At 49.6% G+C, this 26365-nt stretch overlaps 1 protein-coding gene across 1 annotated transcript in view; it reads right to left on the bottom strand.

The window, feature by feature from the left end:
* Nucleotides 1–565: 565 nt before the first annotated feature.
* MTMR4 (myotubularin related protein 4) overlaps nt 566–26365 on the bottom strand; it is a 26821-nt gene continuing 1021 nt past the window's right edge. Inside the window, 18 exon segments of the mRNA XM_010085008.1 lie at nt 566–1187; nt 1589–1677; nt 1945–2055; nt 2397–3477; nt 3479–3619; nt 3981–4135; nt 4258–4428; nt 5191–5376; nt 5915–6110; nt 6545–6656; nt 6968–7096; nt 7364–7560; nt 13144–13257; nt 19594–19690; nt 21117–21283; nt 21491–21573; nt 22280–22396; nt 24842–24931. Coding sequence (XP_010083310.1) covers nt 1010–1187; nt 1589–1677; nt 1945–2055; nt 2397–3477; nt 3479–3619; nt 3981–4135; nt 4258–4428; nt 5191–5376; nt 5915–6110; nt 6545–6656; nt 6968–7096; nt 7364–7560; nt 13144–13257; nt 19594–19690; nt 21117–21283; nt 21491–21573; nt 22280–22396; nt 24842–24931 — 3414 coding nt within the window. The 3' untranslated portion in view covers nt 566–1009.

Below are 26365 nucleotides of genomic sequence, written 5' to 3'. Positions count from 1 at the left end.
TGTCCTTCCCCACCCCCATTTTGGTATCGATGCTTCATTCTCCCTTCTTCGGGTTACATTAAGTGCACAGAAATATATAGCAGCATTTGGACTGAAACCCTCACATACACCAGACAGCACATTCCAGGAGGTAAAACAACACATTATGGCCCATACCCTCAAGGTATCAAGTTTTCAGGATAAAGAGCAGTAGGAAGTGGAGAGCTGAGGGCAGAAAAGGGGAGCAGGAGCAACACAGGAACACGAGTTCTGTTTCCATGCCAGGAGAGGATCAGGGTGCCATTCCTGTGTTAGCACCAGGCTGTGACACTACCGCAGACAAAGCAGATGGGCAGAGCAGAAGTGGAAAAGCCAATCTCCCATCTCCGGCGCAGGGTTAGGGGGCAAGGGCAAAGTCAAGTGCGTTCACCAATCCTAGCAGAGCGTGAAAACAGGCAAAATCTGCTTGGCCCGTTTTCGGCCAGAATGAATTTCTCTTTGACACTCAAGAGAAAATCAATTAGTGATGGCTAATAAGTCTTGTTCACCAAGCTGATCGCAAATCACACTCATGGAAAGAGAATCTACAGAACTGCTCCAGGCTGCGGCGCTTCCAAAGCACGCGGTACCACCTGGAGTCTGCCCTTGTCCTTCTTGCACAGCAGCCTGCCTTCGTCAGGGGAGCTGGTTCTAAACATGCCTTTCTATTGCTTTGGGGGTACTCCGCGCAGGCAGCATCTGTGAAAACATTGCTTTCCAGCCCACAACAGAAGGAGGCTGCAACCCCCTCTTTAGCTCTAGGTCGTCAGACTACAATGTACGGGCCCACCGGTACCAGAGTGGGGACACACACCAGGCTCTAACCGGAGCTCCTCTGCTCCAGACTGACAGTAAGACGGCTGAAGACAGCGCGTTCCAGCTTGGTGTTCAAGTGTTGCACCAAAGGCCTTCACAATCACAGTGGAAGCAGAGTCACCCTTCAAACCCATGAGAGGAAAGGCTGGGCTGAGACAGGTCCCTTGTCTGGCATTCAGCTGGAGGCTGTGGCAATGGGTTTCTTCAGATGTTGGCTCATGAGCTCCCTGGCACGAGACACTTGGATGTGGTCGTAACAGGAGTTACAAACGAGGACAGGGTCGTACAACTGCTGATCAGGGATGGGCAGCTTCAGGTGGCAGCAACCAGCACAAAACACATTCCCACAGTTCCTGTCAAGGAGCAAGAAAACCAGTGAAAAGAGAGCTGGGAACACCAGCTGAAAAACTCCAGCAAGCGCAAAGGACCCAGTTCAGGGGCAAAGTACCAGCCTTACTTAAAACTCATCAACACATTTCGTAACATCTATACTGTGGTCTCCAGTGCAAGCGAACTGGCTAGCACTAAAAAGGGACCAATGGATGTTGCTACCCAGAAGAGGATCAAAGGCTGTGGAAAAATGGAAACAGGAGCAATGCAGAACGGAAATCTGCAGGTATTTATGAACCCTGGCAAATAAAGAAAAGACCTGAAATGTTCTCCTGGGTGCTGGAGAACAAACATCACAGGCATTCTGTGAGGTTTGTGAGAAACAGGCTGAGAAGCGTGGAACTACAGCGATAATATTGCTTACCTGCAGTGGTGCCTCCGTTTGGCCAGCCAGAATTCACAATCGCAGTTAAAACAATGCGAGGCCATGTGGTCTGGAACCCACCGTGTCACCTAGGGCAAACACCAGTCCTCATCAGCTGTTTGTAACACCGCAATGACCAGGTCTCAGGACCCCAGTGCAGGCTTTGGGCCACAACAGACTAACCCAGAGGGAGCCCATCCCACAGGTCCCCCTCGATCAGACACTGCAGCAGTGGAGGATAAAGGACAAGGGCTGCTGCTGTCTGCCTTGCTTCCAGCCCACTCTGCTGTTCTAACCACCAAAGTTAGCTGCCAGGAAAGAAACGTTCTCTCCTGCTGCTGTGATGGGACACATACCTCAGTCTCCTTCTTATCGACAGGCTCCCAGCTCGCTTCTGACAAACACTCTTCACTATGATCAGAACAGAAATCCTCAGTGTCGCTGTCGTCGGATTCCTTCAGACACGTCTGCAAAGAGAAAGGAAGTCACAGATCCCCTCGGCTGCCTCAATCACAGAGCCAAGGGCATTCCCCACCCCGGCCACACTCTGTGCTTGGGGGGCACGTGGGTGGCTCCACAGCTCCCCATACAAGGAGGAAAACGCAGAAGCATTCACGGCCGCATAGGAGCCATTAGTTGGCCCTCAAGAAGCAATGTGTTTCCTCACATTGGAACAATCCTAACCATCCACTTCAAAAGTACAGATTGAGAACAGTGGGTTGGAGAGGGTGGTGTGAGGGGGGTGCAGGGGCCACCGCTGTCCAGGAGCCACGCTGCCGGAGTTGGGGTGTTCGAGGCAGTTACTTACAAAGTCATCCTCGTAGTCCATGGGAGGCTCAGCCGGAGGGGCACAGAAGTGGCGGATGTCCAGGCGCAGCTGCAGCTCTCGTACCTGCCTGCGCAGCTGCTCCACCTCCTGCTTGTAGCTGGCCTCGATCTGCCGCAGCCTGTGCTGAATCACGTCCGTGGGGAAGGGGAGCCCGTCATCGTCCAGGTAGAGCGGAGGCACAGGAGAAGGGCATTTTGGCGGCATGTGCTTGGGACCAGATGTTTGTTTCAAGTTGCAGGGTAGCCACCAATGGCTGGGCTTCCCTGCGGGGCCTGAGAAATGCGTGCCGGTGTGTCCAGTGCAGACCGAGGGTTTCACACCTTCTCTGGCAGCCCACTGTCCGCTGAGGCACAAGCCTGGTGCCCGCAGAGGTTTGCTGCTCAACCTCTTGCTACAGCAGCCACAGGAGAGGAGGTGTCTGGGTGCAGGCTCCCCGTTGGGGAGCGATGTCACCATTCCTTGAAAACTGTCCCAGTTGGACCCCAGGAAGGAGAACTCGCTGCTCTGGCTCTGGGAAATGGGCTTGCGCCATTGCTCTAGTGGGACTCTCCCCGGCCGGCCAGGCTCCTTGCAGGGCACGCTCCTTCCAGCATCGCCTTTGCCGTTGTCTTCATCCGGGCAGGGCGTGCCCAAGGCAGGGCCTGGGATGACCTGACAAGGGGCACTGGGTGCCAGGGACTCCTCGCTGGGAATGTCTTGGCAGGTGGCGTTTCTTTTGGGGCAGCCTTCTCCGTTGGATACCATGCCAGTAGCCTTCAAAAATTCCTGGGGACCGGTTTCTAACTGCTTTCCAGAACTAGTGGAAACCCTGTCAACATTTTCCTGTCCCGAAGGATTTGGAGCTGGACACGTGCCATCCAGTTCCTCCGTGTGTGTTCCACTTCCCTTTTCTGCCTCCAGAGAGACACCGCTTGCTGGCCCAGAAGCCAAGCTGCTCCGTTGCTTGCCATGCCCTTCGTGCTCAGCATGGCTGCTACAAGTGCTGTTGGCTTGCAGGGGAGCATTTTCCTCACCCTGCCGCATCTCTCCCGCAGCCGCCGCACTGCCTTCGCCCAAGTGCGGTGGTGGCATGCCAGGCTTCCAGGCCCCCCCGGACCTCCTGGCAGTGGTTGTTCAGGTTTGGATCGCTCGATGTGCGGGTCAGGGGGCTGCTGGAGTCACAGGCTGAGAGCAGGTCATCCATAGATCTTGTCTTTGGTAATCTAGAACCCAAAAGCAAATCTTAAAACAAAACTCCTGGAACTTCCCTCAATTCAGTCTAAGCCGAGATGAGGGAAGGGAAATGTTCCTAATTACAGAGCACAGGGTGGGTGTGGAGGGGCGGTGCAGCAGCGTGAGCCGAAATGCAAAACATGACAGTGTGGCCTCTGCAGTCTGCCAGTGTAAGGGGCAGCGGGGAGCTGTACACATTCTTCTCCAAGTGGCTGGGACAATGCTACAGAGCTCTTGCTCTTCACAGGAAAGGTGGGAACAACAGGTCAAACAGAAGAACTCCAACGAGCAAGGACGGAAAGAATGCCTGTGGGTGGGAGGCAACCTGGAACTGGGGATCGAGGCTCTTACCTGTCCAAACATCTGCCACTGAACTCCTGGCTCTGAGATCCAGGGGGCAGGTAAATGTCCATCTCATCCTGTCCCAGAGGATGCGGTGAGGAAGCTGGGAGGTACACTGCTGTCCAGAGGTGCAGTGCTCGCACATGGCACACCGGATGCAGCACCTGCAACAACCACTCACGATCAGAGATGAATGCAAAAGGAACCCCCTCCAGGCTTTCCCCACACAGCCCCTGGTGCCCGGCAGGCACAGAGCCTGGAAAGCCGGGCCAGGAGCTCTACTGACCTGCTCAGAGCCCGGCATGTAGAGCAGATTGTGGAAGTTCTTATTGCCAGCCCGCAGGAGGGACCAGACGGAGCAAGTACGCTTGTAGATGTTGTGCATCTCTCGTTCGCAGGGGCTGTTGCCAAGGAAGGTCCCGTAGAGGCAGGAATACGTGTGCTGCACCAGCTTCACCTGCAGCATCCAAAGGGGAACAACCGTCAGGGCCACTGGGAAACGGTGTCTCCTGTCTCCAGGGGAAACACCTTCCACTCCCCTGGGATGGCTCACGTACTTCCCAGCGGTGACCCGACTGCTGTCCTCCCCTCCACACAGGGCAGGACAGTGGGGGAACAGCAACAGGAGGCACTTCAATCAAAGTGCAAGCAACAGTCAGCTGATGCCATACCTATCCCTTGTTACCCTAACCTATATTATTTGATAAGCAGAGACTAATAGCTACAATTTCCCTATTTTTTTCTTTTAAATGTTTCAGACTCATTGCTTTGAGATACACAAATCAGGCTTTTAATCAGATCAGTGCTGCTGATGGTATCTGAATTCACTGGGCTAGAATGGGACCTGGGGAAGGAGTGACTCAAAGCAACCAGAGACCATAAACCCCTCACCCTGCGCCATCCGCGGGGTGCTCCGAGCCTGCAGTCCCCACCGGGAGGAGAAGGAAATTGCAAGCAGCTAACAGGAGCTGGCAGAAGCATCACACATACAGAACCAGGTCAAAACACCACAACCGAAGGGCAGGGCTGGACCCGCACCGTGAAGGTATGTCAGGAATGCCAGCAGAGAGCCCAGGCACTACTCAGACACCTTGCCATTTTTAAAGAATTCCATTTTTGTTTTCTTTCAACTACAACGTTGTAAAATATCACGGCCTTCCCTCTGCCTCTGTTCACATCTAGCAAGGGATAGAGAGATGTTTCCATGCATATTTCTTACCAAAAAAGCTTCGTTAAATTCAAAGAGGCAAGGAAATTGCTTCAGAAGCTGATGAACAGCATCCAGCCACTGAAGAAAAACTGGGCACTGCTCATTCTGATCTTCCACCTTCTCCTGGTGACCGCAGCGATCACCAAACTTGTGACCAAAATCCAGCCAATCTGACTCAACAAGCACCTGGAAACCCTGTGAATAAAACAAAAAACTAAGTGCAGACACTTTGGTGTAGGTGAGTAGCAGGACAAGGCAAGCCCCATCCGCCAGCAGTGCCAGGCAAACTCAGGAGTTAGAAGGGCTGGAAAGGAGGCTGCGCCGGTGCTCGGTTTGGGAGCAAAGCAACACATATGTTAGAGGTTTCCAAACACAAACTGTTTAACAGCTGTTATTTCTGTACAATAAACAGCTTGGAGAATATGCACAAGTAAGAGTAGGGAAGCAGCTGAATCATGGACTGGTTTGGGTTGGAAGGGACCTTAGAGATGATCCAGTTCCAAGCCCCCTGACCACAAGAGGTTCTTTACTTCACCAAACTGGGCAGAGGAGCGAGGGACAGTTCACCAAAAACAGTCACGAAGAGAACAAGGAAAAACCCAACACCCACAACAGCAGCTCTGAAAGACCACTAAGCCGAGTGCCAAACGTGATCCTGCTCCTTTCTCCAGAGACTCCTAGACAAAAGCTGCCTTTCAACAGACACTAACTGACAGCACAGCACAACTCATACCTCCATGGTCCTGTAGTAAGGGTCCAGAAGAATCTTTGCCAGCGCTACAATCTGCGGAGTCCTGTCCCAGCCGTCCGAGCAGTGAACGAGCACTGGACGCCCTTCTCTGTCAACCGCACTGGAGACCAGCACCGCTGCCTTCAGCATGACAGAGAGGTGCTGCAGCCACTTGGTACTCTCCAGGGCTGAAAGCCAGCTAGAAGGTGTGCAAAAAGCAAGAAAATGGTTGCTTAGCTCTCCAGTGGAAAAAAAAAAAAAAGATATATTTTAACGTAAGTTTTTTTGGAGTCCTCAATGAAAATTAGTTGTTTCTAACACATGTTCCAGAGGAGCCAGCCTGCCTGAAGTAAGTGAAAAGAATCTCACCCCTAAGTTCAATTTTTCCCAGATACAGCTACATTTTAGAAATCATCAAGGGACACACACAACCAAGTGACACTGAGGCAGTGCCGTAATCCCTTCTGTATTACCAGGGATCAAAATAAGGAGCATTTAAACACTGTGAGCACCTTCCTAACCCTCCATTTTCTGAGACAGAAACCTGGGATAGGAAAAAGAAAGAGGGAGGACAAAATTCCCAGGACATCAACAGACACAGCATCAACCTCAGCTTAGAGAAAAGTCACTTACTTGCTGGGGTCAGGCACCTGACTGCAGACAGCACGCAGATACTGGAAACTGTTCCGGATGGAGTGGATGTTGGCCATGCCCATGAACACGACTTCACAGTTTGGGTAATACTCTGAACACAAAAGAGATGGAAACATTCAGAGAGAGCTGCTGCCGCTGCAGGAACTGTCTCCGTACGCTCAGCTGAACTGTCCCATCACAGCCCCGTTGCTGGCCCTCAGCAGCAGGGAGGCAGTTTTTCTACAGAAGCCTCACGGGCCAGCAGCAACGTATCTGGAATACGGGATTTTGCATGAGCCAGGAGAATGTGCTCCCAGAGACTTGAGTACCAAAACACTGACCCAACCCCTGACTGTGCTCTAGAACCCACTCGCCAAAGCAGGTCCACGAGGAAGGTGCTCCGACGTGCCCAGCCCTCCGTACCTTCACATTCACAGCCGCCTCCCTTCGCTCTGTTGGCCACAGCCGCAGTGTAGGACCTGGCATCAAGAATCAGCAGCTTCTGAGGAGTTCCCGCATTCTCCACACCTGAACATGCGGTCAGGGACGAGTCTGCAGAGACAGACATGTACTGAGCTCCCAGCAGCTCCCTCCCTCCTACGACAGGCCTCCAGTGCCCCCCAACGTGGGCTGAGAATGAACCCAGAGACCATCCCATGCGCCACAGTCAAGGCGTGATGGGCCCAGGTTATCCACCGGGATACCGGGTTTAAACCCCGCGCTCTAACAGCCCTGTCAGCAGCAGCAGCAATATTGGGGTGCAGGAAGCATGGAACAATTCACACGTTTAGGAGAGTGGAAGGGAGCGAGCTGTCTCACCGAAGTCAGCGTCACAGGCCTCGCTGCCGTCGCTGCTCCCGTTGTGCGGCACGCCGCCGGGTACCTTAACTCCAGGGTTCAAGGCACAGGCTTTGGCAATAGATGTCACGAGATACTCGTCATCAGCATTTCGCCAGCCCCACCAGCTGATTTCAGGCTGGCTGCAGCGTGCAATCACCGCCCCGTTGCGCACGTGCCTGCAAAGGAAGCGAGAGCCTCATGAAGCCCCGGAGAGGTGGGGAACAACCCCAGGAAACTTCACCTACGTGCTGTCAGCACCTCCACCACCTCCTCACGCTTTATCTACAGCCTCTACTCTTGCATCCAAGCAGTGAAACCAGGCAGGGCATTTCAAATAACCATTATTCATAACAAAAGCAGTGACCCGGAGGCTGTCACTAGCATCACGAGCAGAAGCTGGCTGTGAGCAGCACAGGAGCGGCTAACGGAGCTGGAACAGCTGGCAGATCGAGAGCGCAGAGTGACAGGTCACTGCGGTGCTCGCAGGAGCAGCTGTTGGGATGGTGGCAGCTCCAGGGTCTGCTGCAGCTTGTTGGATGTCACCTCCAGGATCAATGGCTGTGCCTTGGGCCTCGACTGCCACTGAAATCAACGGGGGGTTTCTGCAGCAAGGGGGAAGCTGCCAGTTGTTCTAGCCATTAACCTACTCAGAACTATGTTTATATTTTTATTTACAATAGCATAAAAAGATATACTATTATCTATATTAAACCAGAGGGGAGAACTTTAAATAATTATGGTTGTACTTCAGGAAAAGTAATAGTTATTTATTTTAATACTGTCCTGTTCTCCCATTCTGTTTGTTTTTTTTTTTGTTGTTGTTGTTGTTTTTTTTCTTCCTTAAAGTACATACTGGCTGTTAAACCATTTCATTTATCGCTTGTAAATTAGAAAGATTAGCGCACTCAGCCATTAGACTGGTTAGTTTCTGGGTGGAGGCCTGAGCTGATGTTTATTAACAACCCCTAAGATGTGAACCTTCCCCTGGCTGTTGCTTGATGCCTGGCAGAAGACCTGAAGTAGGAATAAGTGTTAATTTTGCACATGAACATCCTAGTCAAGTCATTCACAAATGGCCTGGAAAGGGACCAGACAATTAGGTGACAAAGTTGCTGGTGGTACAGAATTATCCAGGAAAGTCTATGGCTGTCTGGAAAAAGCTGCAAAGGATCTCATGATAGTGGCTGATAACAACACAGTATGAGATTTAGTATTAATAAATGAAAAGGATTTACAGATGATCAAAGCTATTGCCAGGGAGCAGTTGGGTACAAATCAGCTGACAAATCTCCAAGACTTTGAAGTCACTGTGGAGTTCTCAAACAGCCTCAGCTCCATGCTCAAGAGAAGCAGAAAGGTTAAGAATGTGCTAGCAGTTATTTGGAAAAGAATAAGGCAGAGAACATGACAGTACCACATCTTATACATCTTCAAAATGACACAAATTTCTCACTAATCCATCTCAAAAAGGCTAATGCAGTACTCAGACCTCCAGAGACGGGCAGCAAGGACAATCAGAGGTATGGAACATCTTCGCTACAGGACAACGCAAGTCGGAAACAACTCCCCACCATGGGAGGACAGGAGTGGATGAGAGGCAAGAAAGGTCACGAATGATATAAAAGAGTGAGCTTGGAAGTTAAGTCTCATTTTTCTCCAAAACACAAGTGAATACTGGAATGTTCACATGTAAGTTTAAGAAAAACAAGGAGCGTTTTTTGGACAGCAGACATAACAGAGTGGCCTCTCTACCACAGGGCAATGTGGGAGTACCAAATGGCTCCAAAATCCATTAAAGTCATGGAAGGGAGGTCCACCAAGTAACCATGAAACACAATCATACATTCTGCTGAACATCCTTTGTAGGAAATCTAAGATACCGGCGGCTCCAAAGACGCACCAGGACAGAATGCCTGCATAGCTGTCCCGTTTGTTACACTTCCCCGAGACACTGCTCGAGCCCTTCTTGGAGACAGGATCATAAACTGGACAGCCCCAAACCTCAGCTCTTCAAAACAGCAGCGCTTGCCCCTCCCTGTCCCACCCCACCTCATGCAGCACCTCCCTGAATATGAGCTGGATGAAGATAAAGCTCCTGACAAACCACATCCACGTATTATACTTTTTGGTAGGTCAACACCCCTGGAAAAGTTGCATTGATGGCGAACTAGGGGATGTAACAGTCCAAGTGCTAAAGCACACTCACACAAGCCTCAGCCCTCGCTCAAGGGCTGTCAAGCTGCTGGCAAGGTGTCCTGGGTTAAGCTGAGATGGGGCAAACCCATCACACCAGGGCTATTAAAAGCACTCCTGAAGGTCTCTCTAATGCAGCCGCCCTTGAGGGGGCTCTGCTGTTGCACAGAGGATGACAGCCTCTGTTCGTGTTACTTGCTGCACTGCAGCACACTAAGAAAATGTGGCGAGGCTTTGAGCTCCTCCTAACAGCGGAGTCTGGTATCTCAGCAGCAGCTATGGCAGTTTGCAGGAATGGTTTCTGCTTCTCAAAGCCCCCTTATTCTCCTGAGACAACTTATCAATAAACAGAAAACAGATTATTGTTACTGACACCGCCCAGATAATACGAAGACTTTAAACTGAAGACTTCCACATGTTCAGCTAAGTCAAACCACTGTGAAGACCTTCTTCTTTCCGTGCCCCCCTCTGCTGCTGTCTTGTTTTGTGAGGTGACTTGCAGAGCAGTCACTCCCAGGAGATCTGTTCCTGTCTTCAGGATCGCTGCAGGACGGTTCATGCAGACAGCAGCAAAGGCTTTGTTTACACTAGTAAATGAAACGGAGCCAAGGTGTGGACTTAAGTGCTGACCTGTGATCATCCAAGCTTGTTTGTTAGCACACCCACAGCGTTTGCCCTGTGTCAACCAGCACTTTCCCAGACAGCGCCTGAGCATGTTTTTGGGAGATGCAGGTGCCGTTCCAGGGACTGCTCCCAGCGCGCTGTTTGGGCGCGATGGCACCACTCTGGGGTGCAGAGGGTAGAAAAAGACTTTAGCCACGGAGGCCACCTGAAGTCAGAGGCCGCCTGGTTAATGCAATCCTACAAACACTGCCAAAGAGACGTATCCAATTCAGAAAACTTCTTGGTGGCACAAACTTCTCAGCACTGCAGCGAATGCTGGGCAGGGGATGGCCTTGAGGTAGCCAGTTTCAAGAGCCACAATGGCATGGCCAGCATCAATCAGCATGAACTCAACAGCAAGCAGAAAGGAAAGCAGGTGCCGGTGGATAAGCCAAAACCACACTGAGCTTGCAATGAGCTTCCAAGGTCAGGGGAGTACCCAGAGCTTGGCTCTGTGCTCTCTTGCAAATCTCCCCAGCATGAGCGTATGAAACATTTCTGGTCTTCCTTACTGGGGATTTTTAGAGGTTTTCCTCAAAGAAAAAAAAATTCCTTTCTCGAAACTGGAGGGGCAGAAGGGGCCACGGTGTTTTAACTTATGCGGGCAAAACTATTTTTTAGGGATGCTCACTCCTTACTCCCAGGTTCATTCAGAGCACAAGGTCAGAGCACATCTGATGTTGTCAGTATGTGCCATTTAACCCATAACAACCATCCAGAAAGCACCAACCAATATCTCTCAAGTCCCCTCTCTGTTATTTTCTGGCCATAAGAGCACTCACCCACAACGTGAGGTCATGCAGCTTGGCTTAAAACACGAGTGAGCTGCGAGAGGGTTTACAGAGCCATCACCTAAAGGTTCCCAAGGGAGATGCAGGTAGGCAAGTGCTTTCATTTCCCGAGTCTCTGGGTTAAGATCCTGGCTCATTCCAGCATGATCTGAAAGCCTGAGACCAAGCACTCGGCCATGGGGCTGCAGTAACCTCCAGGGTTTGCCCCCAGCTTTCTGACAGCCGCCGCAGCACGAATGCGGGCAGAGGTGATGCTGCGCATCAGTGAGGAGCTCTCTTGCTAATGCAGTCCCAAGGTCTTCTGAAGGTGGCTGTGTAGACAGAGAGAATGACGAGGAGCGGCTGGCATACGATGCCCGTGTGCCTCTGGAGTCAGCTAAATAATTAATTGGATCCTTTGCTGAGTTGTTTTAGAAGTGAATCGTGCCTGGAGTCTCCTGCATCTCCACCAAGGACTCAGAGATGGAGACCTGAATTTCTGCTCCACTTTGCAGCTACGCTACATTTTTTTTAAAGAAAAACCAATAATACAGTATCTTTGGTGTCATGCTTTACAGATCTGATTGTGACCCAATGAATTCAGCCTTGTTCCCCAGAAGCTCAGAAGTCTACCAAGCAGTCCTGTGGCTACCAAGTCCTGGGGACGCACACACCTGAGCCCTGAACTGTGGGTGAGTGAGGAGGAGGAGCTGAGAGTGCAAGGCTTCTCCTCCCTTCCCTTCCCCTTCTGTACAGCACAAGGAACTCCAGAAGCAGTCATGGCCCTCAAGGACCAGGAGGCCAAAAGACTTCAAATCTTCCAGGCAAAGGCTAAAGAGCAGGAAAATGAGAGAAACATACAGGCAAGTGCTTGTCCCATCTTGTAACATCATTTGTCAGCATCTTCTAATCTGATCCCAGGCTGCGAAGGGTTGCAGCTCAGCTTGTAAATTACTGGGTACCATTACAGTGATATTATAAAATAAGGAACAAAATAATTGTTAGAGGAGCAAAAAGACAAGGCTTTGCCCTCAGGTGTGGAGGCACACTGGGACAGTCTCCAGCGCCAGGCCATTTTTAGCAAAAGTAATCGCAAATACAATTAACTTCTTAGCTGACTTGGCTACACAGAGGGAAAGGCTCCATATGCTAAGCAGCGCTCATTATTACTCTGCTGTAGAATTTAGTGCTTCTAGAAGAAGTAATAAACTGTGCTTTGCCACCAACAGCAAACCAGGTACCGTGAAGATGTAGAATTAAGGGATGTGTAAATTCACTGGGTTTGTTTTGTACTTCCCAGGGCTGTCCTTTGTTGTGCAGCTCTGATGCTGTTCAAATGGTCTCCTCTTAGTTTCCAACATGTCGGTCTCCTAGATGTTTTTAATGAGAAGCCACCCCTCTTCCCTGAGAAGCCCTGCTTCATCTGCTGCCTAGCCTCGTGCATCCCCCTGGATGTTTTTGGAAAGCTGACCAGGGAATAGGTACTCTGTAGGTACTATTTACCAGCTATTGAATCAACAAAGTTCAGGCACCTGCAAACATTTCATTCTGTTACCTAAATGCTGGCAAGCTCTCAGAACTCAGCCAAAACAGAAGTGATTTGCACTTGGGTATCAAAAGGTATAACCAGGCCTGAACACCTAGCTGGGAGCAGGGCCGTAAAGCAGGCTTAGCTTGGTCAAGACTTCTTTTCAAAATAGCAGCTAGGCAAGTACCAAGCCGTGAAAAAGTTTTGAAACTGAAGGAAAGAGAACCTTGCTTCGATGTGTTCTTGCTGCATCTCCCACAGGAGGAAAGTCACTCCCTTCTTCAGATCTAACCAAAAGCAGGGAGGAAAAAACAGTTGTTTCTCCCTTCTGGAGAACACCCTGCAGTACCACAGCAGCCTGAGTGCCCAGCATGGCTGATGTGCATGCTGGGAGGAGGAGGAGTCCTGAGAATGGCATGTTTTCAGGTGGGAGGCAAAAGGACGACGCAGCACAAGGACCAGGATGCAGCCATGGCTGTCACGCCATGCTCCACGGCCCCGCAGGCACGCTCTGCTCACCTGGCTTCACCGCACCCTGCATGAGACTACGAGGAAAAGGGCTGCTGGAGGTTTGGGGGAGAGCACTGCTTTGGTTGTGTGTTCACCTGTACACCACCACAGGGATCCTCTTCCATGATCGAAACGAAGCCACATTCTCCAGCTCCTTATCGGTGATCCAGACAGGGACCAGCAGCTTCTGGGGGTAACTGGAACAAAGCCTGGAAAAAAAATAAAAAGCACAAAGGCAAGATGAGGACTTGGCAATCGCAAATCTGCACCAGAGCAGCTGAGCAGAGAGAAGGCAGGAGTAGCTCACATTTCCCCAAACGCAGCATGCAGGACTTTGGCTCTTCCTATCTGACTCAGCACAGTCTCAACATGGGAAAAGTGACCCAAGAAGCACCATCGGGAATGAACTGAGAGAAGACAACCTCTTTTCACCTCAGGCCTCACCTCCGGGCCCACACTAAATACCCCAGATCTTCCCTAGGGTGCCTTTGGAACATCCTCGGGCTTTAAGAATTCATGAGGGTTTCAGGGAACACTCCTTAATTTATGTGGGGTTTTGGTTTTCTTGCAGCACTTGCAAGCCCAGAAGGGCACACAGCTTCTGGGAAACAACAATCTGCCGCCTTCTGCCTTACAGAAAACAGGTCACCACCGATAAGCTGTACACGTTTCTCTGCAAGGAAGACATAACTCTGCCCAGAAAGATGACAATGGCGATTCCGTGTATGCTAGAATAAAATGACATGATGGAGATCTAAAAGAATATCTTGTTTGGTGGGGTGCCAGAAATCAGATTCCTGATACACACCTGAGCATGTGCCAGCAGCGAGAGGAAGGTGATGGGCAAGTCCCTGCCAAGGCGGTGCCTGGGGAAGAGACTTGCAACACACACAGCTAATAGCAGGGGCACCAGCTCTGCAACCAGCAGAGCCGCAGGAGCCCCACATCTGAACAAAACAGATGTAAAGCAGTTCAGCTGAAATGGAAATTCAGCTGGTGGGGAGTGGCGGAGATGGGAAAAGGCAACAAGACTGTGAATGCTTAAGTCCCAGGAAAAATATTAAAAACCCAACTGCGAGTACTTGAACAGCAGGGCAAGAGGGGAGCCAAGGGAAAGCGGGGGAGAGCCATTCTGGGGTGAAGGGAAGAGAGCAATGTGAGTAAAACACAGCACGGGTAAAAATCCAGGCGCGCAGGGGCTTCCTGGTCACAGCAGCCCCCCTCCAGCTGCAGGCAGGGCAGGTCACAGGCTGCAGGCAAAGCCCTGCCTGGATGCTGGACCAGCCAGGCTCCACAGGCAGCCAAAGCCCCACATGAGAAGGAACATCAAAGAGCAGCTCTAGCTCTAGGCTATAACCCACATCATTTAGAAGGAATGTTTCAGGGAAGCAAATGGAGGGGGGTGAAACTATGCCGCAGGTGAGTTCCAGAGGGTGGCTGCTGTTCCCAGAGCCCGGGCTATCCCCGCTGATGGCACAGGCACGATACAGTGTGGAGTATGACTGAGTTTGTGATGGAGCGAGGGCCTGCCCGGTTAGGAGACGGCACTTCCCGTGGTGTCTGGACAGCTGCTCAGAAAGCCCCGGGCAGAGGCAAGGCTGATCTCTGGGATGAAAACAACAGGGTGCGGAAGGGGAATCCAGGAAGCAAAATTAAAGCTGTCACGTAAGAAGCTGAAGACCAGGACACCTGTCGTAGGATGTCTAGTCTTGGACATCTCTGAAATGCCTCAGATTCCATGTGTAAAGTTGGTCAGGAAATTAGAGAAGCGTTGAAGTGTGACTGAGAATAAAGGTATGTGGAAGAAGGGGTGAGCACCCATTAGGACCTGGGGGAAGTTTTGGAATAGCTGAGTCTATACAAGAAGAATGGGCTTCATCGAAACAAAAACAGAATCAGTTCCCTGGCACTCCAGATGAAACATTACGGCAGATGTCTTAAACTAAAAATTAGGGAGAGTCAGTACAGGAGAGGCTCAGGAGCATGTCTAAGAGTTAAGTCACTAAAGCTCTGTAGCCTCAGGAAAACAGTAAGAATTGAATGAAATGGAAAAGGTAGGAAACACGACTGCCTCAAGCAGTTAAGCCAAGTTTAAGAAGGGCATGTAAAAACAGGCAATGAGGTCAAGACAAACAGTCCTGTGCTTCTAGGCTAGACTTCCAAAAAGTAGAGAAACAGAAAAGCCAGGATAAATTAATATGTTGGCTTACAGCATCTTATAAATGTGATACAAGGAAGACTATTAGTGGTACCCTAAATTTCAGAATGCAAGCTTTGTAGGAAGACCGGAATAGGTTGAGCTAGAGAACAAAGTGTGGTACGTTCCAGGAAAACGTAAAGGTAAAAAAGCATGAGGCTGAGAGTTACCAGCATGAACAAGCAATGCAGAACATGCATGGACAAAAATCCCAAACCTAAAGAGAAATGGGATAACATCAGGGCTGTGCTACCAACCATTTGAGCAACAGCAGTGACATCCACGAGGGGCTGGGAGAGATGCAGAAAGGCTACGAGGAGAGAAATTGCTGTGAGAGACTCGTGTTGTTTCCATATGAAACGCACATACGACACGATAATGTGTGAGACAAAGGTGACTAGATAGGATCAACTGCTTCTTGGTGCTACCAGCCAAATAATACAGAAGTGTGTAACTCCTCCTTTGGTCCTAAGCTGCTGCAGAATACAATAACTGAAAAGTCACTTTGTTACAGTATTCATCACACAGTAGAACCCAAGAATATTTTTCAAGGGGATAAGGCTCCCACAACAGTAACAATGCGTTTCAGAAAGGGGGGGGGAAAGCTTGCAGATGACATGATCGTTACTTAAACATGCTATTCAATAGTAATATAAAATCCATCAGAAAGATCAGAAACAGCTGGCAGAATTAACCGGTGAACAAAAGAAGGATTTTAGAAATAAAAGAACATGCTTCAAAGTGGGGAAATGTTTCCAAAGGGCATGGGAGAAGCCAAATGGGCACCTGAATTAAAACAAAACAAAACCAAACCAAAAACACCACAGTGAAAATGAGACATGTCGTGCAGGTTTTGAGAAATGACCTGTTAAAAGATTAAAACCATTAAGAACTTTTTCAAACATCTCAGAGATCTCAGCCCGCTACCGAATCTGAAGGTCTAACAGATCAGCAAGGTCACAGCAGAAAACGAAAACCATTTGCCCTGGTGTTCAGCAGAAGAGCCCACAAAGAAGCTGCCAGACCCAACCCTGCTTCACAAGCGAGAAGGCACAAGAAGAGATTAACGTGGCAGCTTCTGCAGGGGAAGTTTCAGAACAATCTGCAAGGAACGAGGAGTAACTAAGAACCAGGACTAGATAATGCTCAACATTTCTACAGCAACCCAAATGCGCGGCAGGTGAATGATTACCCGAGATGTGTAAGCTATTGCTGACATTGGCCAGGGTGCCAGAGGAATGAAAGGTGGCAAACACAATATCAATTTTGTAAAAAGGTCTCCGGTGAACGTGGGAAACTGCTGGAGTCTGTCTTCTGTACAAAGCAACTGACTGTCGCAGTTGGCATCAGGGTAAATACGGGGCACTCGGGAAGAGTCAACACAGCTTCTGCAGTGGGAGGTTGCACATCACGTGTAATTTGCTGGAAACATCACTCAACGAGCAGATATGGCTCATGTGGCTATTTGGATCTGGATTTTCAGGAAGGGTTTTTTCAAATTTTTTGTTTGGTTGATTGTTGGTTCTGGTTTTGTTTTTTTTTTTTTTTTTTTTAACAAGTCACTCACCAGAGACTTGAAGGAAGCTCCTCTTATGAAACAGTAATTCTTGAAAAGGTAAGAAACAGTACAGAATATCAACGGCCATTTTTCACACCAAACAGAGTCCGAAGAGGAACCACACTTGTCCCTGTGCTGTGCTGTGTCCCACGTGTCACGTGGAAAAGAGACGAACAGGGCAGAGACCTGTGTCATGGAGGGGTGGCATGAAACCCTCCCAGGACCATGCTGACCCAGAACACAGGATGACACATTTTTGAAACGCAAGGTTTGATCCTAGAAAAGAGGTGGCTGTAACAACACACGCACGTAAACTGGCCCCAGCCGCACCTACGGACGAGGACCGATGAAGCGTCTTCTTCCCACAAAGGTACCAGTCAGTCCAGCGAGACAGATCCTCCCTCACAGGATGCAAAACCACGGGGTTTATCCCTGACAGTCCTCGTAGCCTTAGTGTCTACGCATTCATATGGCAACCTCGTAGCCTTAGTGTCTACGCATTCATATGGCAAATACAAGAACACTAATTATCACTTTTCCAAAAAAAAGGGAAGGGTAGTATTAAAATTTGGAGAGAATTGTACCAAAGTGAGACAAAATATGAATTAAGAGCACTCCCAGAAATGAGCAGGAAACATCAGCTGTCTAAACCAGTACCACAGAGCTCCAGACAGCTTTTTCCTCACAAAAATCAAAACCAAATAAAACCACAATTGTAAAAAAATCAAAGCTGAAAATGAGCCCAAATACTGAAGGAAAGGCAAATACTTTTTTTGTCTTTTTTGAAGGAACTACATGTGCACCAAACCCACCAGCACTAAGGCTGATAGGAAACAACTCGTCTCGGGCAGCACGGGTGCACCAGATGGGGAACACCAGAATGTGTGCGCTTCTCTGGGCATACAGATCTCTGAAGATGTGAGAGCCATGCAGGGATCATGTCATAATTTTATTATCATTGTATGCTGAAATAGGATACTTTTATCAGGACTAAAGGAGTGGTTATTATATGCTTGTATTGCTCTAATTTTATGACGGCTGTCGCCAGGAAGAAGATAATAGTTTCCAGATAAGGACATCTCGGAACAGACTTGAAAGACAACGAACAAAGCCATTACCTTGGGGTATCCTGTCTCTAACAACACTGTTTTGCCAGTGCTGGGAAATAAAAGATAAAAGCACTATAAACAGTTAAAAAGTAACCTGATGCCTGTGAATAGAGGCAGGTGGTAATGATCAAAAGGCAAGGCAGGATTTAAAGACACACACCTCAAAGCAGCAAGAGAGAACTGGTTTCTGAGTTGCACAAGCAAATGACACCACCTTTGAGATCTCAGGATGTCTGCAGGAAGCTGTGACCTGCCAGGATCCCCAGGTAGGAACTCAGCAGATGCAGCAAAGCAAAACCAGGCTTGCAAGCAGCTGGCCAAGGTTTGCTTCACGTCCTTTCTTCCCTGGTTTGGTTGGAAATAAAACATCCGTCTTTAGAGAAGTTGGCTAATTGCTGTGTATTACCAGCCAGGAAGCGAACAACAGATGATCAATCGAAGCTGAACTTTCTGAAATAGTCAGAGGGAACCACATCCCAAAATCACCCAGCAGGGAAAGCCTGACTACCCTCAAAGACATAAAGACTCTCCCTAGGGCAGGGACCTACAGGTTGTGTGCTCTAAAACCGAGCAGTTCAGGAAAACAATTTTTATTTGCCATGCTTGGAGAAACTGCGTAAATGCCATCAAAGTCATGTTATCAGTCCAAAAGCAACGATGTGATCAGTACGGCCAAGGGAACTGTAAATCAAACCCTGAAACTAGTGCTTGCTGCCTGGATTCCTAAGGAAGAGAGCAGAGAACAGGCAGCAAACTGGAAAACTCCACCAGGATTTACCCAGGCCAGCGTGCCCAAGGCTTCTCAAGGTCTCCAAAAGAAACCATGACCTGGAACTGTTCGATACACAGGTGATGGGGATGCCTTTACAGCTGAGACTGAGAAAAGACAGTTTCAAGGAAAAGATTATAGGGAACACAGAAATGTCTGACCAAGCTTAATAAAATCCTGCTGGCTGAATGCCACCTGCTGCAAAGAATGCAGAAGCGCTTCTCCAAGAGCTCCTGTGCTCTTCTCCAGTAGAAGACAGGCTGGAATCACTGACCTGCAGTTGGGAAAGACCTTCATCATCTGAGAGACTGGAAACACTCCAACAATGGAGAACCCCCACCTCTTTGGGATCTGCCCCAGCACAACACCACACTCCTGGGGAATTATTTTTTTTTTTCCCTCACATGTCCAGTCTGAACCTCTCAAGCTGCACCTTGACGCCATTGCCTCTTCTTCAGTCATCTGCCACCGTCAGAAGCCTCTCGCTCCATCACCCCCAGCTTCTCAACAGAGCTGGAGAGCAGCCTGACTTTATATAAACTTCGTATTTTCAATTTCAAACGTTCTAGAGAGAACGACTGACCAGAAAGGCAACCCTATGATGGACAGTTCCTCCAAGACTTCAGAATGTCTTCAAGGATGAATCATGGCCACCACATTATGAACTACCCGAGTCAGCATTTACAATTGCTGCTAGCTCTGACATCTGGGCTGTATTCCTTCTTCAGTTCCACAATGTGAAAGGCAGAAAGAAAGGGGATCTGGCTCATATGCTCATCGGCCTGAAGGTTATCAAGGCCAGGAAGGAGGATTAGCTGGAGTCTGACTCAGCCACTGCTCTGCGTGGGGACTGCAAAGGGAAGAAGGTAAGGAGAGAGGAGAGTGGGGAGAGCCCAGTGGTGAAACACTCACTTGTAATTGTTGTTGATGTCAGAGACACGCCAGATGTTCTGCAAGTCGAAGCCCATCCTCACCAGCTCCATCTCAAATCGGTATCGCACATGGTCTCCTGGAAGAGCAGAGAACCGGGTATTTACTGACAGCTAAGCAGAGCTGATGAAACCTAAACATGTTAGTGGCAGCTCCACAGCAACTATCACAGGCTGGAGAGAAACTCCAGGACAGCTGGATGGCAGGGACCCTGCTTCAGAAGCCAAAAGGATTTGTCCCTCATGGGGGTTCCTCGGCTTATTTTGTCAAGTGAGATCACCTCTCAGTCTCAGGGCACAGAGCGGCATGGAAATAGCCTTCTCATGTCCATGTAGAGAGTGGGGGGTTAATTTAATCCACTTTTGCCCTTCTGACAGAGAGGTCTTCCAAAGTGGATGTCAGGAACCCCACAGCACAGCAGGGCTGAGCACCCACCCCAGGCAGTTCCTGCTTCCAGCGGGCTCTCTCGGCAGCTGAGTCAGGGTTTGCTCTCTCATGTTTTAGCCTCGCCTTACAAATCCTGTATGTCTTTGTTACTTGAGTGTCAAATGTTTTTAATAAATAAATACTGCAAAGCTCTTCATTCATATCCTGCAGCAACAATTTCCACAGGTAAGTTTATTTATCCTAGAGAATAACGCTTTCCCTAAAGCAGAGACAGCAAATACTTCCTCATTGCTGGTGTTTGGGGCAGGGGAAGAACACATAGTTTACCTTTTCTCTATCAGCTTCTTTTTGGTATCTCTTTCAACCATACTATTCAACCCGCTTTCTCCATCCCAACCAGTGTTCGGACATTTCATTCAGGCTACTGCTTCTCTCCTCTAATACCAGCATATTTTTAAGTCTAAAGCCAGGTTTGTCACTCATTTTAATCCCCTTTTATTCATGCTGAAGCTATTTAAAGACAAAGCAACTGCAAGTGAACTTTGTGTTCCCAGAGAAGGGAAACTCCCAATCCACACGAGGGCACCAGCACAGCTCTGGTTTTCTCTTTATGAATTCAAAGATTTTATTTGTGCTTGTGTAAGGATGGGCCAGACATCTCCGCAGACGTGGTCATGGGAGTGTCGTGGCATTTCTAGGTGTGGGAGAAGAGATGCAGATGGACTCTCATTAACCACGCTGCCTCAAAGCTGATGCTTTTCACCATCCAGGGACAAGACTGCTCGAGCTCTCTATCACCACGATGAAGAGTACTAAAGTATGGGATATCTTCTTCATTCACAAGGAGAAAGGGAAAAGCTGCTTATGTGTTGCTGGCTCAAATGCTCCTTATTGCGCTTATTACTATTATTCCTTTTACTGTGCTTGTTATCCAGCTGCACCTGGCCAGCAGCTGGACCTCTAAGCCAGGTACAGGATGGCCCTCAGCAAAATGAGCTTGGGCTGTGGCTACAGCGGAGCTGAAGCCATAACCAGTCACCAATTTATGAACAACAGTTCCAATGGCATCGCAGTGCTTCTGGACAGAAGAGGAGGAAGGGGACAGGCCAAGAGCCTACCTGGACGGCAGAGATGTGCATGTTGATCCTCCTCATCAACACAGACTCCTAAGCACCAGGCATGGTAGGCAAACGCAAAGAGGTCCTCAGGCTTAGCAGGACGGGCAATGGCTCGAGTCAGCCTCTTTAGCCACTCCTGGCACTGCTTAAAGGTGGAAAAATGGCACCTGCAAATCCAAACGCAAATCACCCTCAGTGGGTACGTTCATCCAGCCAAGAAGCGCAGACAGGGAGCTTTGCTCCACTTAACAAGGAGAAGGAATAAAGTACCGAGTCTTAGTAACCTTGGCCATGAACAGCTCAGTTCCAACAGCAGCACAGATCATGGCAACTGGCCTGCAGGGGCATCTATCATACAGCGACAAAACAGATACCTGATCACTTTGGAATCCTTGCAGACGATGTGAAGCTGGAACATATCCCGACACTCCACACTTTCCATCATCCTCAAAGGCACCTGCGAGGGACAGATGTAGGGCATGACAAGACACACCACACAACACAGCAGACAGAGCAGCCTCGCCTGTAGGCCCATCATGTACCGTCATGGCTCTACCAACAATCACGAGCTTCTAGCTCAAACTACAAACCTCCTCTGAGGTTTATGAAGCTTCATGACCCAGCATAGAGCCTCCTTCAACAATTACTATTCTGACTTCTGCACTGTCCCTGGGTAGTCTCCCACCCTGGGGCCAGCTACTGACTAAATCACATCCAGACCAGCACAGGTCTGGATGAGCAACCAAGCAAAACAAGAGCTACAATAAAAGATGGCAAGTTAAGACAGTGAGAGAAAGCCTCAGGCTCCCACTGCCTGACTCTTGGTTGCTGGTCTCTGGGTAGGAGAAGTCTCACTAGAGCTGGCCTGCAAGAGACTTTAACAGTCTTAAAGCCGCCAAGTTCAATGTTTGAATTTAAAGAGAACAGCAAAGGAAAGACCTAATTATTATCCAAAGGAAAACCCCATCCACACACCCCAAAATGCAGCAGCAAAACAGCAACTGCATGACCAGCAGGAACCAGAGACAGCACCGGGCTTGGCATCCTCCATGAGGCACAGCTCCCACGCCACGGAGCACAGAAATGGCTTCTGCCCCCCACCCCCTCAAAATACGGCGAGAGATTATGGTTCAGGTAGCAGGAAAAGGCAGACCCAGACTTACATTGATCACAGAATCCTTGAACTTGATATGAAGCCGGTAGTTGGAGATAGCGATCACAGCATCATTGGCGTGGCCAAGATACTCCACTCCCTCGCCCTGCAACACAGTGAACGGGACCTGGAAGGGAGACATCGCTAGTTCAAGACACATGCAGAATACATTGCACACCATAAATACCAACAGCCACTCTTTCTACTGCCTCCGCAGCGCATTCCACCTGAAATCATTCACAGCAACATGCTCTTCATGCACCGAGAGCACAAAACAGCACTGGTACCCACTGCCCAGCCCCGCGGGGTGGATCTTCTTCCAAGGATGCCTCAGGAGCCACTGAGCTTCTCCTGATGGATAACGATCACAAACACTACGTACACCAACCGTGGGTGCCTGGCAGCGAGGGTGATGCATGGGGGCAGAGGGGTTTATGGGCCCTGCTGTCTGGGGAGGGTAAAGGCAGCCCTGGTGCAAGCGGCCTGATGAAGGACCCAACCTCAGGCACAGCTCAGACAGGAGGCAGGGAGTGCGCTGCACAGCCTGATGCCACCGGAGTCCTCTGCCCCAAGGCAGAGCATCCTATATGTTCATACATACCCATCTGCCGCATCACTTAAATGAAGGGGGCTCCACACAGTGCTACAAGACTCACTGCTACCAATCCAGGTAAGTAAACGAATCAAAGTTTTGCCCAATTTCTGCTAACAAGGCTCTGAGGGAATCTCTATATATGTATATTTGTATGACTAAGGAAGCTTCATTGAAGTTACCTGCACTAGAAATTTTTTTAACAAAAAAAATTCAGATAATCAAGTGTCCTTCTGTTTTTCCCTATCAGCCCAAACATGTCGTAGCTATTTTTAAAACAGGTTATCCTGGCAGATAGCCAAGTTTGACTTTTCTTGTCATTAAAAAAAAACAGGGGCAGAACAGCCTAAATTCACTTTTTTTCTGTAGACTCCTCATTGCTCCCTCAATGCCCCCTATTCCAGGTGATGTTGGTAACAAATTATGCAAAAAATGTCATGGAGATTTATCATTTCAGCCAGAGTCCTTTACTTGCCAGGCATTTGTTGAAACAATTCATTACACTGTAATTAGTACAAGTCAGACCACCTTGTCTTCATTTCTAAGTTGTTTCTATGGCTTGGGTATATGCTGCCTAAAAACTGCTTTTCCTGGATTTCAGACTTCACGTGCAAGTGCCCATTGTACTAAAAACTTCTCCCTTCTGAAGTTACTTGTACAAAAACAACCACCTTTGCCTGGCATCTGGCTGAATACTGTTTAGAAATGTTAATTCTTTAAGAGAATACACTGTCTTTGTTTCTGCAGTTTACTTATGCACGCTCGCCAGAGCTGGCTTTAGCTGGCGTGTGTTTCTTCTGCTTACGTGGCTCTTCCACACAGCACCAGAAGGTAGACAGACCAGAAACAGGATGGTAAAACTGCAAGAACTGACAGAGGGAAATCCTAGAATAAACTGACAGGTGCCTGAATGCAGCTTGTCATCAAGCCGACAGCATCCTTTTAGACTTCACTGTACATTAAGAGAATAACAACTTATTGAATACAGATTACCCTGTGGGAGGAGTGAACTTTACGGTCCTCCACGCAGAAGACTAAAGCAGATTCTGCGCTTCTCCAGGTACTCTCAGCTCGGAGTTGTCTCAGCAGCTTCAACTCCCACAAGCTTCAAACCTGCGACCTTGACCCTGTGCACCTCCTCAGCTTGCATTTGCTCCTTCAAGTCAATCCTCCGGTTGCCACATTTCGGTCCTTACTTTTAGTCAGCACCGTTTCCCATACAATGCCAATCACAGAGCTAACTTACCTACTGCAGCAGCAGTGAGAATGTACAACATGAGCCTGGCTCCAGCCATAGGAGGAGGATGACAAGCACTGGGACAAGGTGGCAGTGGACTACATTAAAGGAAGCAACAAACACCAGGTGGCTTTGGCTCCCACCGTTCAGAATACCACCCTTGCTGCACAGCAGCAATAGCACCTGGGTCTCTCTCAAGGGCCTTTTGCAGCAGGAGGCTGGCACGATATGGAGATTTCTCTTTCCAACAGCTCTGCAGCAGGAAAATGCCAGGAGCAACACACATTAGGGGCCAGATCAGCCACTGCAACTGCACGCACCGGCTTGCAGAGAGCACAGCCCAGCCCCAATATTCCACCTGTCCCACTGAGCACCTACCTGCTGCAGAGAGCCACACAGGCAGCGGCACAGCTCCTCCCTGCCAGCACAGGCGGAGGACAGGGAATACCCAGTCCGGCTCTGTGTTGCATCATGCTCCAGCCGTGTCTGCAAGCGGCAGATGCGACGCTGTACAAATCACAGCATCGCAGCAGGGCTGGGAAGGCAGGGCCAGGGCGCACAGAGCTGTCGTCAGCAGCCTCCATGCATGCGGAAGGAACCGCCACTCCGAATGTGACCTACAGCACCAGCCAGCCCGCGGCCTCCAGAACACGTCCTGGGCTGGAGAACTGCTCTCAGGTTTCACACTACCAGAGTCGAGCCTGCCACATCCCAAAGCTGTTTCTGTTTTCTTCCTTCCTTACCTGCAATGACTCTTCCTCCTTCACGAGCTCTTTCGGGGGGAACAAGTCCTTGGCCTGGATATACTCCAAACTGGGAGGGCCCTCCTCACCCTGCACAGCAAAGAAAAACATACACTGAGACAGGCCCCAGCCAGCACACATTATGAAAAGTCCAAAATCAAAGCTGCTGATTACTCTTAGGACCCCAATAACCTGGGGATCCCCTGGACCGGGGCATGGAAATGCCTGCCCTGCCTCCAGACTCCAGCAGCTCCTCTGGCTGCTGCAGAACACCCACAGCACAGGGAAAGGCTGAAGCAGGTCTTCAAGTCCCGTCTCTTCCAGCTGTGTGGTATTTCGAAAGCCAAGCAGCTACCCCTTAACCACGCACAGGATCTCGGACTGCTGTGACAGTAATTTGTCATGTCAAATGTTACCCCAGTACCTTCACTATGGCACCGCAGCAGAAAGCCCGTCACACAGAGGGTTTCCATCTACAGTCCTGCTTCGACCTGCTCTTCCTCCCCTCACCTTCATAAGGACTACTTTCTTTTGGGAGTTTTCATTTTCACTCTTAGCCCAGAGAAACCTGGGAAGAGTTTGAAGGTTTTTGAAGAGAATACGCCAGTGGGAAATGTAACCCTCTAACAACTGCATCTAAGTGCACCCAGTTCACAGCATGCCACTGGCTGGTGACAGCACCCAGGCAGGGCACTTGTCCCCAGGGCAGCTGAGCATGTCTGACCTGCTCTGACGGACACCCTGGCAAGTCTGTAGAGGCCTCAGAGAAGTGATCTCAGAGGACACACAGAGCCTGGACACACCAGGAAGGGCGGAGAGAGCATCTCAGTTAGGGATCTGCCAATCTTCAGTCACTCATGAACTCTCTGTCCCAATTTTCATCAGCCCTCACCCTGTACTCTGCCCAACCACCAGCCTGCTGTACAAACAAGCAGCACCCAGATGCTGGCTGAGGATGCTTGCTGCTGGGAGCCCAGGACAGTGTTAATTCCACATGTATTTGGTGTAGGAACATTTTTTTCAGAATGCCTCTTGCTCTCTAACTGTAGCTCCTCCAGGCTCCAGCATTCATTAAGGAAACACTCTGTTCTGCAAGCATTAAATAATATTTTAAAATTAAATAACTTTCTGGGTAAGTCATCCAATTCAGAACCCTGAGTTTCAATGTGAAGAAACAAGAACGCAACCCTTTTGGCTCAGCTAGATTTACAATGATGCTGAATCCCCTTATGTTGCCAACAGCCACTCAAGCCTCAGTGCCCACACATACAGCCTGGCCTGAAATGCTCCCTGGACCTCGGGCTGGAGCAGCCAGACCCCAAACAGCCCGTCCCCTCCCCGGGTCCAGAGGTACCTGTGCACACGCTGCTCATAGCTGGCATCAAACTCAGCATCCATCCCAGCTGGAGGCAAAGGCACTGCTTCTCCTCACTGGGACCCTGCATGGGGCTGCAAGGGGCATGGGGCACAGAACCCGCCCCAGCAGCTGCTGGTTACTGGGGGCCACAGGGGGCCCGGGGGCCC

Source organism: Pterocles gutturalis, unplaced genomic scaffold (assembly GCF_000699245.1).
Source record: "Pterocles gutturalis isolate BGI_N339 unplaced genomic scaffold, ASM69924v1 scaffold26600, whole genome shotgun sequence".
Taxonomy (NCBI): Eukaryota; Metazoa; Chordata; class Aves; order Pterocliformes; family Pteroclidae; genus Pterocles; species Pterocles gutturalis.
This window is presented reverse-complemented; position numbering and strand designations above follow the sequence as displayed.